At 32.1% G+C, this 20,841-nt stretch overlaps 1 protein-coding gene across 2 annotated transcripts in view; it reads right to left on the reverse strand.

Moving 5' to 3' along the window:
• Window positions 1-7,980: 7,980 nt before the first annotated feature.
• LOC114327539 (protein SPT2 homolog) overlaps window positions 7,981-20,841 on the reverse strand; it is an 89,655-nt gene continuing 76,794 nt past the window's right edge. For both annotated transcript variants that reach the window (XM_028276208.2, XM_028276207.2), the window contains one exon: window positions 7,981-15,730. In XM_028276208.2, the coding sequence (XP_028132009.1) occupies window positions 15,642-15,730 (89 nt within the window). In that variant the 3' untranslated portion in view covers window positions 7,981-15,641. The remainder of the gene's footprint in view (window positions 15,731-20,841) is intronic.

Below are 20,841 nucleotides of genomic sequence, written 5' to 3' on the forward strand. Positions count from 1 at the left end.
GTTATTTAATTCTCTATTTAGTAATATAAACCTTAACATAATTATTTATACAGGGTGTACAAACAATTTTTTTCTTCTTTTTGTCTAAATTAATTTAATATTTTTTTTTGTACACCCTGTATAAATAATTATGTTAATGTCTATATTACTGAATAGAAAATTAAATAACCTTTTCAATGAGCTACTCTCATTTAAAAAAAATCATCGATTACGTCATCACGCCCAGACGGATGACGCCACTAGTATTATATATATGTCAAAAAGTACTAATTTAAGAATAAAAATCGACCTGTCTGAGGATTTCTCTTTAAATTTGCCCTTTATCGAGATAATGAATTTATGCAAACTCAAACGTCCTCACTTATACTAGTGTCGCGCCCGCTTGATCAGCAATTAAAAAACAAAGGGGCTTTCGATATTGTATTGCAAAAAACTCTTCGGGATTTCATCAATCAATGTTCAAAGAATATCTACAGTAGGGAAAATGAAAGAATACCCATGAACGAACATATAAAACACGCTGTATTTTCCTGTCACCGTGTCACACAAAAAATTGGCCAGCGCAAGTACATGTAATAATTATTATTACATGTACTTGCGCTAGGAAATTTTCTTTGTGATACGATGTCAGGAAAATACAGCGTGTTTTATATGTTCGTTCATGGGTATTCTTTCATTTTTCCGACTGTACCTACCTTGGCAACATTGAAATTTTTAGTTAAATGTCCGATTTAGGGTTAAAAATAGCCGATTTCGCAATTTTCAAAATTTTTAATCGCTTATATAACAAAAACTATTAACTTAAGAGAAAAATCACCAAAGACCTATTCTGTTTGGTGTGTGTGTTTATGTTTTATTGGCACTGGTTTAAGCAACCAACTGGCCAGTCAATGTGTTTTGAATTCTCTCTTTTACAAAATATATGCTTAGTATCTAAATTTAAAACTATTAGTACTACTAAGCTTTTTTTACTCTGTTTTTTTTAATATATTTTTTAACATTTTTTTTATTATATTTTTTATTTTTTTTTAGTTTTTTTTTATGTATTTTTTTATCGCGCTAAGACCTAAACCCGATTCAACCTCGCGGAGGTTTAGATCTTAGTAACTTTTTATTTCTTTTTTTCTCAGAGCTTTAATTTTAAACAATTAACATGGTTGTACAAAATTTTATAAACATCTAGATTGTTTGATTGTAAAAGGTATATAAGATTAAAAGGAAATTGTACATTAACTTGAACTAGATTGGCAAAAAAGTTTGATATTTCAATAGAATGTAAAGGACATTCTAACAGCATATGTTGTAGATCAGCTAGCTCTCCACATAAATATTCATCATTATCTACAAGTCCTATTTCTCTTTTGTAGACTGGAGTCAGACAGTGATTACTTCTTATTCGACAAATAGTTTTGATAAAGCCTCTGTTGGAAACTTGATTAAACCATGTCTTGATGGGAAGTGTAGGCTGGATTTTTTTGTAATAATTTCCTTTGTCTGAATTATTGTATTGTTCCTGCCATTTCGTCCGTTTGATAGATCTCATAATAGAAATTATGTCTCCCATAGGAAGTTGATAAGTATGCGGAGTGGATTCCTTCGTTGTTGCTTTTTTAGCCAGATCATCTACTATTTCGTTGTTTTTTATACCAATGTGTGCTTTTATCCAACACAATATTATATTTTTGCCCGATTTCAAAGCTTCACTGTTCATTGCTATGATGTCACTGATGATATAATTTTCTGCAAAATTATGTACATTATATTTCAATGTCTTTACAATGCTTTGGCAGTCTGTAAATATGACATAATTGAGTTCTTTTTGATTAATACATATTTTGTATGCTTCTTTGATTGCAATGAGTTCAGCTGTGAAAATTGTCATTTTATCAGGTAATCTGTTGTTTATTTTTATACTTTTTTGTGGGTAATATATAGCATATCCAACTTTTCCTTCCATTTTTGAACCACCCGTATATAATTTCTGATAACTCCCCCAGTTTTTTTGTACACACTGAAGGTGGTCTATTTTAGTAAGGAAGTCTGTCGCACGAATATTACTTAAATGACAGTTAACTGGAGATAAATAATCTTCATAATTTAGCTTTCGAGACGAGCTTTGTTCTATTTGGTGTATGTCGCCAATGGAATTAGAAACGTTGAGGAAGCTTTCCACAACTAAAAGCAGTTTCTTTTTTTCCAGTAATAATGAGTTAGGTATGAGGCGGTTAAATGAACAATTTTATTTAATAGCAGTTTATCGTTAACCGCTGTTTTAACTATAAATTTCTCACTTAGGTATTCCCTGCGTAATGAAAGTGGAGGTTCATTAAGCTCACATTCCATGACCAATATAGGTGTGCTACGAAGATAACCAGTGCATAACCTAAGTGCCTTATTTTTGATCCTCTCGATCTTTTGGAGTAGAGTTTGATGCTGAGCCATAAAAAACAGATCCATAGTCTAAGATTGATCTTATCAAATTTCTGTATAGTAATATTGATTGATATGTTTGGATCAGCTCCCCAGTTACTGACACTTACAGTCTTCATGATATTCATTGCATTTTCCATTCTTCGTAATATGTAATTTGTGTGTTCTTTCCAATTTAATTTGGAGTCTAAAAATACGCCAAGAAATTTTATTGAAGTTTTATAAGGAATACTAGTATTATCAAATTGTAGATGGCTTTGAGGAACATATCGTTTTTTAGTAAAGGTAACAATGGTTGATTTACTCTCTGATATTGTTAAGTTATTATCGGTCGCCCATTTTTTTATAATATTCAATGTCGATTTAAGGTAGTTATTACATCTATCTATTGACTTGTTTTCTGCATATATCGCAACATCATCAGCGTACTGTAGGATTTTTATGTGTTGAGGAAGTTTAGTTTCTAAGTCAGCAGTATACAGTATATATAATATAGGACTTAGGATGCTACCCTGAGGTAGTCCCAAAGATGTGTATCGGGAGTTAGATTGATCTCCATTTAATCTAACGTGAACTGCTCGATTAATGTATAAGTTAATGATGTTCCATGTTACTATCTCGGGTATTCCTATTTCCAACATTTTCGCGTATAGTATGTGAAGATTAACGTTGTCGTAAGCCCCTTTTATATCTAAGAACAAAGCACTAACTGCTTTCTTATAAGTAAAGGAACTATAAATGTCTATTAAAAAGTGGCAGAGGCTATCTTGTGTGGATTTACCTTTTCTAAAACCAAACTGACTTCTTGGTAATAGGTCGTTCTTTGCTAGCCAAAATTCCAGACAGCTTTTAATAAGTCTCTCATATTTTTTTAGTATACAGGAAGCCAGACCGATTGGACGGTAAGAATCCCAATTCTTTGATGATTTTCCTGGTTTTAAAACCGGGATAATAGTGTAAACGTGCCAATCGTCAGGAATCTTTATGCGGCGCATCCAAATTTCATTATACAGGGTGTCCCGAAAAGAATGGTCATAAATTATACCACACATTCTGGGGTCAAAAATAGTTCGGTTGAACCTAACTTACCTTAGTACAAATGTGCTTATAAAAAAAGTTACAGCCCTCCGAAGTTACAAAATGAAAATCGATTTTTTTCAATATATCGAAAACTCTCAGAGATTTTTTATTGAAAACGGGCATGTATCATTCTTATGGCAGGACCACCTTAAAACAAAATTATGGTGAAATTTGTCCACCCCATAAAAAATTTATGGGGACTTTGTTCCCTTAAACCCCCCCAAACTTTTGTGTACGTTCCAATTAATTCATTATTGTGGTACCATTAGTTGAACACAACGTTTTTAAAACTTTTGCCTCTTAGTATTTTTTCAATAAGCCAGTTTTTATCGAGATGCGGCTTCTTTTTTACTATATTTACATAAAAAATTTATGGGGGTTTTGTTCCTTTAAACCCCCAAATGTTTGTGTACGTTCCAATTAAGCTATTATTGTGGTACCATTAGTTAAACACAGTGTTTTTAAAACTTTTTTGCCTCTTAGTCTTTTTTTGATAAGTCAAGTTTTATCGAGATATGGCTTCTTTTTCAAAATATACCAAAAAATTTAAGTTATAAATAAATTTTCAGATTATTAACAGGTGTCTATAATCATACTTAACCATATACAAATATGTGGTAGATACGACAAATATTCAAAATATCTCGATAAACACTGGCTTATCAAAAAAGTACTAAGAGGCAAGAAAGTTTTAAAAATATTGTGTTTAACTAATGGTGCCACAATAATAATTTAATTGTAACGTACATAAAAGTTTGGGGGGGTTTAAGGGAACAAAACCCCCATAAAATTTTTATGGGGTGCATAAATTTCACTATAATTTTTTTTTAAGATGTTGCTGCGATAAAAATTCCTCATGTCCATTTTCAATAAAAAACCTCTAGGAGTTTTCGATATATGAAAAAAAATCGATTTTCATTTTGTAACTTCAAAGGGCTGTAACTTTTTTTGTGTGCACTATTGTATATAGGTAAGTGAGGTTTAATCAACCTATTTTTAACCCCAGAATCTGTGGTATAATTTATGACCAATCTTATATATTGTGGTATATTTAGTAGTGCAGCCTTACCAATTCTTGAAAGATTTGATAGCATCGAGTAATGGATATTATCGGCACCTGGTGCTGAATTTGAGTTTTTCTTCAACGCAAAGTTTAGTTCAGTGGCAGAAAATGGTTTGACTAGGAAACGGATTGGTTCTGGATAGTCTTACAGAGCATTTAGTTGTAAATCAGGAATTACTAATTCTGCAGACGGCGGTGTGATATTTTGATGGAACTCTTCTATCCACGAAGCTTCCGACAGTATAACAGGGACTTTGTTCATTGTTTTTCTATTTTTTATTCGGTTAACTTTTGACCATACATCTTTAATAGGGACTGACCTATTTAGGGATCCGACATAATCTCTCCAGCTATTTCTTTTAGTTTGTTTAGTGATCTTCTTGACATGTGCATCATCTTTTTTATACTTAAGTAGGTTTTCATGGTTTGGATTTTCTTTGAATATACAAAAACTTTCCTGTCTTCTTCTGACTGCTTCTTCACATTCTAAATCCCACCAGTATTTTCCTCTAGAAGTCGGTTTTTTTATTTTAAATTTGGGGATGCAGTAGTATTTATATTGTGCAAAATTTGTTAATAAGAATTTATATCTTTAAATTGAGAGAATACATCTTCCGAATACTGTTCATATAATTTCCAGTCGGCATTCTTTAAATTCCACTTTTGTGAGTATGGATTATATGTATGAGTTGGTTGATCCTCTAACTCTACTCTTATAGGTGTATGGTCTGATCCAAATAGGTCTTGAAGTGTTTTCCAAGTGATCAGGTGGTATAAGTCAGGCGTACAAATGGTCAGGTCTATTGCCGATTTCGAGAAGTTCCTAAAGAAAGTAGGAGAGCCATCATTTTTTAATATTAAATTAGTATCGTCTATACAGTCCATCAAGATTTTACCTTTCATATCTGTTTGGTTGTCTAGGCCTCAGGCAATGTGGTGAGCATTAAGGTCACCTCCTATTATAAATGGTCTTTCTATAGATGTTATGAAATTGTTCCATTGTTGTAACAATAACTTGGTTCCTGGGGGAACATACATAGATATAAATGTGACAGTATATGACTTAAACTTTCATGGTGACTTCCTCATAATATAGGTTTGAATTTATTAAAATTGCTGAGCCACCGCCAACAGTTACTGAAAAGCGGTCGTCTCTGACAATATTGTACCCGTGAAAGTTATAATACTTTTCTGGTTTAAATCTAGTTTCTGATAATAATGCGATATCAACTTTCTGGTCTTCTAATAGGTGGATAAGGTTTTCTCTATTAGAGTTAGCCGATCTACAATTCCATTGACAAATTACCAATCTATTCATTATTATATAAGAGAGAACTTAAAACTGATTGAATTGAATTTACTAGAACTGATTTTTCTGGAGTTTCAAAATTTTTGTGATTTATATTAGAGATAATACTTGTAACTATATTTGATATTAATTCTGTTAATTCTTTTGATGGTTCATGTATTTTAGATCCTTGTTCTGGATTAAATGTAGATTGATACGAAGAAGAGGTGATAATACCACCAGGTCTGTTGGACATGGGGTTTAACTTATTATTTTTTGATGTTCCATTGTTACTTGGTCTGGTGAGGAAGAGATAGGTCGTTTGAATTTTGGTGGTTTTATTATTGTATATCTATTTGAAACTGAAGGTAGAGCGAACTGATTGGAAGATGTTTGAGATGTGGACAATTGAGTAAAGGAATATGAAGAGGATGGTGCATTCATATTTGGAGTTTGATGAGAATTTATTGAGGAATTATTGGCTGCTATAGATGCATAAGTTATCTTAGGAAAGAGTTTAATTGTTTCCTTAAAAGACAAGCTGTTTTCAGACATATAATGTTTTATTTTCTTTTGGCGATCAAATTCTGGGCACATCTCCCATTCATTAGTGAAGTGTTCACCTTCACAGGATAGACATTTTTTGTTAAACGATGATAAAGAACAAGAATCGGAAAGGTGAGATTCATGACACTTAAAACAGTGAGGATTACTTTTACACTGCTTACTCATGTGGCCATACCTATAGCAGTGGTAACAGATAATTACCTTTTGCTGGTATTTTTCAACAGTGTGTAAGACATGATTAATTATTACATACTTTGGTATATTCTGGCATTTAAAAGACACAATAACTGATTTTGTTGGTTTAAATATTACTTTGTCATCTGCTACTATTTTTCTTGTTATTCGTTTCACATACTCAACCGAGAATTTGCAATGGTGATCAAATTCCTTTATTCTATTTTTAAGATATTCTTCCGATATATCTGAATCTATATCCCTTACTACACCTAGTTTAAACAATTGAAATTTTGGAATGTATGCGGTCAGATTTTTTTGAATAAGGAATTTGGAAGTAACTAAAGCATTTGCGCTACTATAATTTTTAAATGAGACCCTAACTCGGTTGCGTCCGATTGAGTAAATTTTTTTTTATATAATTGTCAATTTCTGGATGTAACGTAAATAGGATCTCGCCTATTTTAACAGCGTTTAATTTTCCTGTAAAATTTAAACTGGAGTTTTCAATGAAAATGTAAAAAGGTCCTAAATCAGTTTTTTCGTATAAATAAACAGGTCTGGTTTTTTCTGGTTGATCTGAGTTTACTAAAGTATTTTGTTTTTCATTAATATTGTTGTTAAGATTAATACTACTACTTATCTTATTTTGAGGCTGGTTGGGTAGAAATCCATTTAAGTCTTGTAAATCACAGCTACTATCCATCGAATTCTCAATATCAGGCGGTTCGCCTCCACTAGATGACTCCATAGAGGAGTTTTCAAGTAACGTTTAACTTATTTCAAAATGTAAACTAAATAAGGAAAAGTTTAACAAAACTAAACAAACTAAATTAGAACGGCATAAATCAAATAATCCGCCAAAAATTAATATTTTTCGGAGAGATTCCCAAATTTAAATTAACTTTGACAATTATTTTGACGTATGTGTGTATTCTGTTTATAATGATTCAAAAAACCTAAAAAAAAACTTTGTTAGATGCAAAAAAAAATAATTTTAGGAAAAACCCATAATATTTCCCCTCGCCTGGCAAGGACTTATGCTCTTCAGAATCGCCTGTCATTGTACACATTTCTTCTAAATGACTTACTCAAACACATATTTAAATTTAAACTTTACAGGAGAATTTAACCCCATTTAATAACCCCATTGATATTTAACCCCCTAAATTTGCACTTTTCGATTCACCTGGTAGATACACGTGCACGGCTGATGCCTGCCAGGTCATGGTTTTTAGCCTTGGTGTGCTATGAATTATCACTAGGTATACAAATTTCTAGCCTTACAGGACGACCGTTAGTCGGAGGGTTCACTAGCCCTTAGACTATTAGTTCAGTAGGTTCTGTCAGTTTATGCAGGTACTAAAATTTTAATAAATTTTAATAATTTTTGAAGAAATATATTTTAACAATATATAATATATATTTATAAATATTTGACAATACGGCCTATCACAAAATTATACTGGATAACTCCATACATGTAACGTTTGCCCAGAATGTAATAAAATTAATGTATAACTTCTAAAATCTCCTTAATTTTACGGTAATTATACTTTGGAACATAATTGTCACGTTGCTTCTTTTTTTTTTAAATAACACTTTGGAGTTATAACATGCAAACAAAAAAAATAAATTTAAAAAAGTCATTTGTTAACATTTTCACTTTATATTTTTGAGGGTCTGATCACGCAGTCAAATACAATATAAACATTTGTTGATTTAAAACAGTAGTTTTTACTTAGACGCTTAAAATATAGCCTAAATATTGAGTTTTCTAGTATATTTGATAAGAGCTAAATAAAATTCTTAATGTAAGTATAGTTGAGCACTTAAACAAACTTAAAATACATCAAATTTTCATAGTTATATATATGGCAACATTGGTTTATTCCTTAACTTAAAAGAAGTTTGAGGTTGGCAACATTTTCCGACAACATGGACAGTTTACTATCAACAAAAATGGTACCTATTACAAAATTTTAAAAATAGCTGTCAGTGTTAAAAAAAAACGTTACAAATGATTTTATTTAGTAGCCTCTATGACAATTTGCAGATATTTTTCTCGATCTTGTGCAGCATGGAACAAATGATATGCTGATAAGTCAGTGCATGGACGAAGGTTTCAGCGCCACGAATATTTCTGTGGTACTAAGGCAAAACCCGATATGTCAAAAATTATCGATATTTCGTTTTTAATGCCAATATGTACATTGAGTGATGAAGAATATGATGACAAAACCCTACATGGCTAAACGCATCCATGTAACCAGTATATGATAAAATTAGTTTCCGATATGTCCACTATTACAACAACACTGCGAACTTTTAAACTCATCTGCTGCAAAATCACGTTTATTGACATATCGGGTTTTGCCTTAGCACCACAGATTTCTTCCTACAAATTCCTCGCTTCTATCTATCTTCCCGTTCAGTATTAATTGCAGTATCCAGTATCTGCTACTTTTCAATATATGAACCGAGTATTTAAGTTTTCTCCTTTTTATCATTTTTATTAAGTCATTTTCGCCTTGACATCATCATCAATAATCCAATCGAGTCCCCTGCTGGACATAGGTCTCCCAATTATTTCCAGTGTTCTCTACACTGGGAAGCTTGTAGCCAGTTTCCCGTTACTCTTTTTATGTCGTCAGTCCATCTAGTCGGTGGTCGCCGTCGGCTTCTTTTATAATTTTTGGGCCTCCATCCATGATTCGTCTTGTCCACCATCCATCTTGTATTCTATCTAAGTACCCTGCCCAGTCCCACTTAAGCATCGTGATTATTTCGATAACGTCTTACTCCTGATCTTTGCCTGATTTGTTGGTTTGTTATGTGGCCTCTAAGGCGTACGTCCATCATTACACGTTCACATGGCTCGTTGTGTAACTCATGAGTTTATTTACGGATTTTTGCGTCAATGTTATAAATTATTTGCTCCATAAGTTTGTACAGGCAAAACGCATTGGTAAACGTTTGGCTTGAGAGACATGGGAATTGCACTTTTTAGAATATGGCTTAGTTTTCCAAATACTTTTCCAAAGGCCCATGTCAGGCCTATTCGCCTTGACCTCTGATTAATACTTATATGTTTGCAACGCATTGAACTCATGATATTTTGAGCATTCTACGATTAGACCAAGTCTCGAAGGCCTCTAACTTATTGATAATATTAACTTTCACGATCCAGGTTTCCGTATAGTATACAGAATACGTTTTATTAACTTAATTCTTAGTTGTAGGTTCCGCTGAAAATTTCAGAGTATAGGTCAAAGTTTTAGGAGTATAGGAGTTTTAATTTCTTCATCAGGCTTTAGTGTGTCGTTTATCCAGCATCCTCAGGATTTGAAACAATTAACTGTTAAAGTTCTCTGCAAGAGGAACAGCAAGGATTTCGGACGGAAGACCATGCACGGATGCAGTTTTTGTGGAAAGACAAATAAAAGAAAAGTCGCTGGAATACAACAAACCAACATATATTTGCCTGATAGATTTGGAGAAAGCGTTTGATAAAGTGATAATTCGGACGCGATACATTTATTATACGAAAAGGGAATATAACTGGATTTAGGAAAAACCATTGAGAATATACAGTATGGTGAAAATGAAAGGAATAAATTCGTTATTTCGTAAGCTGGAGAATTTAAGGGATAATGATCACGAAACAGGTCGATTTTTATTTTTAAATTGTGATATTTTGGCATATATATCACACAAGTGACGTCATCCGTCTGGGCGTGATGACGTAATCGATGATTTTTAAATGAGAATAGGGGTCGTATGCTAGCTCATTTGAAAGGTTATTCAATTCTCTATTCAGTAATATAAACAATCAAATCGTTATTTATACAGGGTGTCCAAAAACATTTTTTTTATATTAAATTAATTGACAAAAAAAGAAGAATGTATGTAATTTATTTAATTCAAAATACATTTACTATTGTCAGAAAACAGAAAAAAAAATGTTTATTCGAAAAATTAACATTGCTTTTCGCTTTGTTCAAACTTCCAAAAAGCAGGTACCCAGCGGGAGCTAGCTTGAAATTGAATTTAGCGAAAAGCAATGTTTATTTTTCAAATAAACATTTTTTTTTCTGTTTTCTGATAACAGTAAAAAGTATTCTGTATTAAATAAATTACATACATTCTTCTTTTTTTGACAATTTAATTTAAAAAATTGTTTTTGGACACCCTGTATAAATAACTATGTTAATGTTTACATTACTGAATAGAGAATTGAATAACCTTTCAAATGAGCTGGCAGACGACTCCTATTCTCATTTAAAAAAATTATCGATTACGTCATCACGCCCAGATAGATGACGTCACGCGCGTGATATTTATGGTAAAATATCATAATCTAAAAATAAAAATCGACCTGTTTCGAGATTTTTCCGTGAAGTCGCCGGTTTAGGAAATAACGAATTTATTCCTTTCATTTGCACCATACTGTATATAAAAATAACATAACTATTGTAAGATGTAAAAAAAACTATCGCAACCTATTAAGTATGAAACTGGCATTAGACAAGGAGATTCGCTGAGCCCATTAATATTTAATCTGATAATGGATGAAATCATAAAGAAAGTTAAAAAAGAGGATATAGAATGGGGAAAAAGGAAATAAAGATAATATGCTACTCCGACGACGCCCTAATAACAGCCGAAAATGAAGATGACCTACAAAGATTAATTAAAGAATTCGAAGACACGGCGCTCATATACAACATGGCGATATCAACAGAGAAAACTAAATCAATAGTGATATCAGCGGAACCTGTATTTGAGACGAGACGATATAAACTGGTCGTAAATAACAAATAATAGAACAAAAACAAGAGAAACATGGCGAACAGAGCAGCAGGATGTCTCAACAACACAATCTGGAGAAACAAATACCTCACAACGGAAACGAAAACCAGGATATATAAATCAAGAATAAGACGGATAATGACGTATACAGCGGAAACAAGAGCAGATAGGGCGAAAACACAAAGACTGCTAGAAACAGGAGAAATGAAAGTCTTACGTAAAATAACAAAACCATAGTATAAAAAACAGAGTAAGGAGTGAGGAAATACGAACGAGATGTGGTATAGAAGAAATAAGCATGTGGACCAAAAGAAGAAAAATAGAATGGAATAAACACATAGAAAGAATGTCATAAAATATAATAGTAAGAATAACAAGAGACAAATCGCCAAATGGAAGAAGATAAACAGGCATTGAGCCTATTTATAAAGTAGGAAGAAGAAGAAGAACTTTGGAAGTTTACAAGCTGGTTGATAAATTCGAGAAAGCAGAAATAACTCGCACACTTTTCAAAAACAAAATAAAAGAAATCACATGGACGCGTCCGGACGTTTAGAACAAAAAGCATAAATTCAAATGGTAACGGCAACAGTTACGGCAAGAGTTATAATCGATCCTCAAGAGCTGTGCCACACTTATTAGCTGTGAAGAACTACATATAAGAATTAATGACAATCTTCAAATAGAAAAAAAAAACAACAGTGATACTACAAGAACAATTCTAATAGGGCCAACTACGCTTGAATCAGTATGGGTGGGCCTGTGTCCAAGTGGAATATGCCAGGACACATCTTAAAAATGGCAAAACACCTGGCCACAACAACATATATGCTGAAAAGCTGATGGATAAAAAAATCTTGTTTGGAGAAAATTTATTACAGCGGGCACATCCTGACGACACAACTATTCAGACAACTATAACAGATGCCTTGTTACTATGTAAAGTCTGCTTGACTTTCTTTACGGCGGAGTAGTAGCGATCCGACGGACATAAAAAGTAATTTTATCGCCAACCGTCACTAAAGTCATTCATTATTGTACTCATTTGCGGCAGTAAAGTAACACTTTATTGTACCGAAAGAAGAAGAACCTTATTTGTCGCAAATGGCCGCAAATATTAATCTAGTTAACCTAGATTTAATGTAAGTGGTCGATGGCAGTAACAGATTATTATTATTTGAGTGAACTTAAAACCTACTTATTTTACTTATTAAAAATATTGTACAAAATTTACGTTATTCTTAGTTAAATTTATGTCAAATGTGGAATTCTGTAATATTTTGTAATTATATCCATATAAAATAAATCAAAACTTTACCGATTTAGTAATTATTTAATATTGATAACTACGGATTGAAAATCGAAATCGGCCATCATGAAAAAGTCATCTGTCATCACTGTCATATGAAACTTTTATTTAAAAAGATAAAACAAAATATGACTATTTGTTAATGTTTTCATGGTTGGCGATAAAATTTTGTATGCACCACGTCAGTAAAGACTCTTTATCGAACTCGTATGTTACTCGCCTCGCTCGCTTCGCTCGTAATATCAGATTTGTTCGATAAAGAGTCACTTGACTGACTTAATACATAAATAACTGAACTAAAGCTATACATAATTACTGTACTTATTTGCGGCAGTAAAGTAACACTTTATTGTACTGAAAGAAGAAAAACTTTAGAAAAATTTTTATGACTGGCGACAAAATTTTGTATGCACCAAGTCAGTAACGACTCTTTATCGAACTCGTCTGTTACTCGCCTCGCTCACTCTGTTCGTAATACCAGACTCGTTCGACAAAGAGTTACTTTACTGACTTGGTACATAAATAACTATTTTATTTATTCTCAAAATTCTCGTGTTCAGCTAAATTCGAACCCGCGACCAACCGAGCGAAACAGCTCTGCAAACTGCGCTACCGAGGCGGTTAACTATGATAGTTAAGATACATATTCTTATTCAGTAAAAATTAAAAACATTCTGTAATATTTATAGATTAAAAAAAAAGTGATATGTAATGCATTGATATGGTAACTGATTGAGCGACGCATTGGTCATTATGGAATTATTTTGTTACTATTTATACATAAACTGGTAAGGAATGTATTACGAAGTATTTTTTAATAACCAACAGATTTCCGGAAGAAAGTCCGGTCGAAAATAAATTTTTCAGGGCAAAATTGAAACAATCTTTAATAGATCACAAGAAACAAACATTTGCACTAGAACGTAAATCGTTAATTATTCAGCTCATGGGTTCTACTTTTAGTGACATTAATTGCCAAATATTCAGAGTTAAAAATTAAAATAGAAGAGAAAATAAAAATGTGCAATTACTTCATTGCGACAACAAAAATTTACACAATAATAATGATACAATGATCAACAGTTATTTTTAAAACGAGTTGCGTCATTCTAAAAAACTATTGGTTTACAAACCGACGATATATAAGTGGCAACATCGTATTAGTAGGTACAGGGCCTAGATTCCGTGCACTGTAGATATCTACAGTCGCTTTCTGTCGATGGCAATTGTCATGAAAATATTTGAATTTTTAGTTTTAATTCAAATATTTTCTTGTTTTACTAAGTGTCACTCAGCATCAATTAGAGTATAACCTAGCAAAACTAGAAAATAATTCAATTAAAGCTAAAAATTCAAATATTTTCATGACAATTGACATCGATAGAAGGCGACTGTAGATATCTACAGTGCACGGAATCCAGGCCCTGATTATTTAATTCGAATCCGAGTGTGGTCTGTCGAAGAAGATTGTCAAAAAAAGTTTTGTGAGGTTATGTTACGAAATTTAATTGCCAATTGAACCAATAATGTAAATACATATGGTGCATCTCAGAGGTTTTCTTCAGTGCGTCACGGTTTTTCGATTTCTTTCTAATGCATTAAGTTGGGAGTGACAGAAAAAAAGGTACATCGGTGATTATACTCATTTATAACATTTAATCTAGTAGTTGTTGATAGATGGTGCTATAATAAAAAAAAGATTTACGTATTATCTATACGACTATAATCTGTACAATATATACGACTATACAAATCAAAGAACATACCTTTTTATAAATGCAATAAACACGATTGATTTACGACTCTGAGAAGCACCATATATTTATGTCATTGAATCGAACCAGCACGGTTTTCTTTTAATCGATAAAAATAATTAAAAATTAATTTCTAGTCATTCAGATAAATAGTGTTATACTTATACACTTGCTTTAAAATCTACTTCATTCTACTTAAAAACACAATCCATTGTGATCTCCCACATATCTTATATTTGGTAACATGTATTACATCTTCAAACTCGCCAGAAGATGAACTCGAACACGATGGTGATAAATCCATTGTTTTTTAATTACATATTATGCTTTTGCGTTTTTTATTTGCAAATCAGTAATAAAATAACAATTTCCTCTTTCACAATGTTGCATTTATCAGATGTTACAGGATCAGAAGTAACTTTGTATATTACAGCGAAAATTTATACAATAAAATTTTGCTCAAGAAGTGATAAAGAATATAGACAACTTTACGTGGCAGTTAATCGAAAATGGTCATCTTCATTAATACATGTGTGTATGAGAAATTTAATCATTAAGGGGAACGAAGCAAAATGCAAAATTGTGACGCATGTCAAAATTTTCAATGTGTTTTAAATGTATTCATTTTTATTAATCCTGAGAAAACTAATAAGTATTTTTGAAAAATCTAAACGCAGAATGAGACACTACTTTATTACCGAGGACCGAAAGTCCCTTAGAAATAAAAAGTTTATTTTGAATGAAATCTTTGCAATTAAATATCACACTAAATTTTCTCATTTATTCTCACCCCTGTAACTTATTAAAATAAACATTATAGAAGTTTTCAGGGACTTTCGGCCCTCTGTAATAATGTAATCTTTCGTTCTGCGTTTAAATTTTTCAAAAATATTTATTAGTTTTCTCAGGATTCGAAAAAAAATGAATACATTTAAAACACATTGAAAATTTTGACATGCGTCAAAATTTTGCATTTTGCTCCGTTCCCTTTAATATCACCGTACATATCAAACCTTAGACAAATATTCTGATCATTTAGTTACTGAGACCTCACAAATTATTTATAAAGTGAAAATGTCATTTATGCACATCCCAACATCAATAAATTAAATACCGAATTTATGTGCTATAAAATGTACAAAAATCTAATACGAACATTAAAAATCATGAGGCTCTCATTTTCTTTTTCATTAACATCTTTCTTCGCTTTGCTTCTTCCTCTTTCTTTTCTTCTTCGAGATCCTCCATAATACCTAAAAAAATTAATATTAATAGGATGTACGGCATGTATACTATAATAATGAAGTACGCGTCACCACCCCAACAAGGTTTTGGGTATAGTCCAAGTAATGAAGCTTAAAATAGTACAAAACCTCGCAATTTTTACAGAATGGATCGATTTGCTTGAAAATTTGAGAATAAGTAGTGGATAGTCCAAGGATCAAAATCTGTATAATGCCGAAAAGCGCTTTTACCATGGGGGTGGTTGCCACCCCATCTTGGGGGTGGAAATTTTTTATTATATTTTGACCGCAAAGGTTGGTAATGTTGTTTCAAAACCTCGTGAACCTCGTAAATACGCATGCCCGAAAAAATAAATGGACCCTAAAAACATGCACCATTTTAATTTCAAAGGAAATTAGGCGACGCACGGTAGGATTTGCAGTGCTAATGATGTGGAGTATTTCCAATAAACATGACATTATGTTTCTCTAATAAACATTCCAGTTAGTCATCGCATTTTTAATTTATCCCACATTGAAAGATGTAATAAAAATTTACGACTTCCCGTCTTCACTGCCGATAAAAATTGATGTGTAAAATAATTACATTGCACTAATTTGGCTTATAAATAAATAAGTTTATCATTTTGACAACGACACCCCATTTGGGCGTCGAAACGTTAATAAATTCATTTTTTTTATTAAAATTGTGGCTTATCTCCCATCAAAACTAGTTAATTTTAAATAAGTAAGAACTGAAAAAAATCTAGAGGGCAAATAAATAAATATCAAATCAATGTATGATAGAAAAATAATAGGATTTTGGTTTTAAATTCAGCAAAATATGTTTATACGAGACGCAAACCTCGAATTCCTTGGGAAAAATATTCCCATGAGATTGTTTGCATAATCAATTTTATAAAATACCGCAGAATAATGTTCAAGAGGTCGCCCATACAAAAAGTGGTCCTTATTTATTAAAAAGTTTTGTATAAATCCATTTTTTAGGTTGTGATAAGGGCGTCAAACAACTAAAGACAATGTTTTAAATCAAATAAGCCCAAACTAAAGTATCAGGAACTGATAGAACAAGGTTTGGTAAATTCAAAAATAATTGTGTGTTTTTGAGCCTTCAAAATCATCATCTTTCGTTTTTGAAGATATACTTCTTTACGATCGAGAGTGAAATTTTATAATGCCGGGCGCATGCGCACACAGACAGTATGTATTTCGTTGCTAATCTTTCAAGATAAATGTATCAGCGCTGTCAGCGCAAATAAGTCATATTATACCATATAAAAGGATATATTAGTGTTCTTAGTAAATGTATTATTTATTATAATTTTTGTGTCTTTGGATTTGTCTTCCTCGGGAATAAGATATTTTATAATAATAGTAAGTATATTTAAAGTATTTTTGTATACTTCACTTTTGGTCTAATAAATTTGTCAGTATGTATGAGAAATTTTGTAACCTGTCAAAGCAAAAGGAATATAGCTCAGTGGTAGAGCGTATGACCGGATATCAAGAGGTCCCGGGTTCAAATCCCGGACGGTAAAGAAAGTTCGTTTAATATTTAAATAAAATACCAATAACCTATTAAGTATATTAATTTCCTTGAAATCATAATAATAGAAGTATAACTTCTTACGTGCGTACAAAGTACAAACACATTCTTTTTTTTTTTCAGTTTTAAATTGTTTATAAGTTGGAAACAATCAACTTTAGAGAAAAATTACAATAAACTTTTTTATTTAGAATGATCAAAAAACCGAAAAAAAATTTGTTCGGGCAGATGAAATTTATTGATTTATACAATTTGCTTAAGAGGAAACAGTAGCGATCAACAGGTAGCGAAAACGCGTTCCAAGATTGCGGCTTTAATTTTGAATATTTTTTCGAGATATTTGGCACACGTATTCGTAATATAATAAAGAATGGCGGTACAGAGCCCAATTTGAAAAATATATTAATATGTGGAAATTACTCCGTAATTAAATACAAAATTAAAAAAACGAGCCTGTACCGCCATTAAGAAGAACAAAAAAATACACTTTCTTCAAATAAACTTTTTTATCCGATGCCTTGATTTTGTGTCATTTTGGAACTACTAATGAAATAAAAAATTTTAGTAGTTCCAAAATGACACAAAATCAAGGCATCGGATAAAAAAGTTTATTTGAAGAAAGTGTATTTTTTTGTTCTTCTTAATGGCGGTACAGGCTCGTTTGAGATGAATTTAATTACGGAGTAATTTCCACATATTAATATATTTTTCAAATTGGGCTCTGTACCGCCATTCTTTATTATGTTACGAATACGTGTGCCAAATATCTCGAAAAAATATTCAAAATTACAGCCGCAATCTTGGAACGCGTTTTTGCTACCTGTTGATCGCTACTGTTTTCTCTTAAAAACAATAATTATTGTTTAAATAAATTAGAACCACTTCTGCTGGTGTTATGTAAGACGAAATAAGTTAAATAGAAAGTTATCAATTAATAATCACAAAAAAATAAAAATATTAAAGCTATTTCACTAACGCAAAAACTAGTTCATTTCTCTCTCGCTACGATAACGCACTGAAGAGAACTACATGTTTTTAGCAATGCCTGATATCATTGTTTCGTTCGTAGATCGACGTCACTAAATTATTACGTCAAGTCCACGACATTATGAATTACTACTAAAAACATTCATTCTAAGCAAAAAACGTTCTATACATTTTTTTGATAAAATTAATAGTTTTCGATTTATTCGCTATCAAAAGTGTTATTTTTCTGTCGAAAAAATCAATGGTTTTAAGAAGTTTTCTGCTAATAACTCCAAAAGTTTTCGTTTTATCAAAACAACTTTACTTAACAAAAATGTACCTTTTGAAAAAATATACAACACCGTTTCTTTAATTTTCTTTAGGGCCAATAGTAATCGAGCTATAATTTATTATATGTTAGCTCTTCTTCGTCAAATGTTAAATATTGTAGTTTCAAAGTCAAAAGACGGGAAAACTATGCATTTTCGAGGATTACTTGTTCAAACGAATTTCAAGTATTTAAAAATATCTATCTCCAGAAATAAAAAAAAGTATCTGGCTCAAAAATTAAGTGACTTATAATGAAAAGAATGTCACTCCCTATTTTTTTCATCGAAAAAGTGACCGGAAGCAACCCCTACTCACCATCCTAATTAAAATTAGTCATTGACCTTATTTGGTCTTCTTTATTTATGTATTATTAATAGTTTCTAGAAGTTTGATCGGCTTAGAGTGATTAGTTTTAAAAAAATAGAGTTGAAAACGAATAACGAATTTTTGTAGTTTGGTAAAAAATGGCCTTTTCTTCAGAATAGAAAGATTAGCGTCAGCGATACGAAAAAATATTTAAATGCGAAATTGTAGTTTATTTAATTTCCAAGAATCTTATTTGCAAAAATTTTTTCTACGGTAAAAATTGAGTGAGCTATTGATAATTAAAACTTATAATGCAAAAACACACATTTACCAACCCTTTCAAAGTCACCTCTTTTTGCGACTGAGGATTTTAAAAAGATTTAATATTAATAGGTTTATAGATATTGTAAAAACCTACAAAATTCTTTTTTAACAAACTTTCTAATATAAAAAATAAAAAAGTTACATTTAATATATCAATATATTTTTTTGAAAAAAAAAAGGAAAAATCTAATATGAAGCATAATAATGTAAATTTGCGGTGTTTTTAGTCATCTTCTTCTTTAAGTGCCATCTCCGCGGCGGAGGTCGGCAATCATCATAGCTATTCGTATTTTAGAGATGGCTGCTCTGAAAAGTTCATTTGATGTACATCCGTACCACTCTCTCAGGTTGCGCAGCCACGATATTCTGCGTCGCCCTATGCTTCTCTTTCCTTGAATCTCTCCCTGCATAATCAATTGGAGCAAGCTGTATCTCTCTCCACGTGAAATATGTCCGAGATATTCCAATTTTCTTGTTTTGATGGTATTTAGGATTTCCATTTCTTTATTCATCCTTCTCAGAACCTCTTTGTTTGTAACGTGTTCTGTCCACGATATTTTCAGAATTCTTCTGTACACCCACAGCTCGAATGATTCTAGTTTTTTCATTGATGCAGCATTCAAGGTCCAAGCTTCCATTCCATAAAACAGAGTCGAGAAAACGTAGCTCCTAGCCAACCTAACTCTTAGCTCCAACTTCAAATCTCTTGTGCAGAGCACTTTCCTCATTTTGTTAAAATTTGCTCTAGCCTTTTCTATCCTGATTTTGATTTCCTGTAAGTAATCTCCTGTGAAGTTGATCATTGTTCCAAGGTATGCATATTGATCGACTCGTTCGATATTGGATCCGTTGATGACGAGATTTTCGTTATTTCTTTGAGTTTTCGATATTCTCATAAACTTTGTCTTCTTGACATTCATTATTAGCCCATATTCTTCTCCAAACTCTGCTATTCTGGTCACCAGCCTCTGAAGATCCCCAATATTTTCAGCTAAGATGACAGTGTCATCCGCATATCTAATGTTGTTAATGGGAACTCCATTTACCTTTATTCCAGCTGTTTCACCATCCAGAGCTTTTTTCAAGATCTCTTCCGAGTAGGCATTAAAAAGAACCGGCGACAACACGCATCCCTGTCTCACTCCACGTCTGATTTCAATTTCCTCCGACAGCTGATCGTTAACACGTACTTTTGCTCGTTGCTTATAGTATAAATTCGATATAATCCTGAGGTCATTGTAGTCCAGCTTCCTTGATTCCAGAACATGCATTAATTGTTCTTGTCGTACTTTGTCAAATGCTTTATTATAGTCAATAAAACACGCATATATATCTTGATTGACGTCCAGGCACCTTTGTATAAGTATGTTAAGTGAAAAAAGAGCTTCACGAGTTCCCAGGCCTTTGCGAAACCCAAATTGCGTATCATTAATGTCTATGTCTAGTTTATGATATATTCGGTTATGGATGACTTTCAGTAGCAACTTTAGCACATGGGACATCAAACTAATGGTGCGGTAGTCGCCGCATCCTCGTGCGTTTTTCTTTTTAGGGAGGCAAATAAAGATCGACGTCAACCATTCTTTGGGTAATGTGCCTGAGCTATAAATTTTGTTCAAGAGTACCACTAAAATATCAATATGCTGCT

The sequence above is a fragment of the Diabrotica virgifera genome, chromosome 1 (assembly GCF_917563875.1).
Source record: "Diabrotica virgifera virgifera chromosome 1, PGI_DIABVI_V3a".
NCBI lineage: Eukaryota > Metazoa > Arthropoda > Insecta > Coleoptera > Chrysomelidae > Diabrotica > Diabrotica virgifera.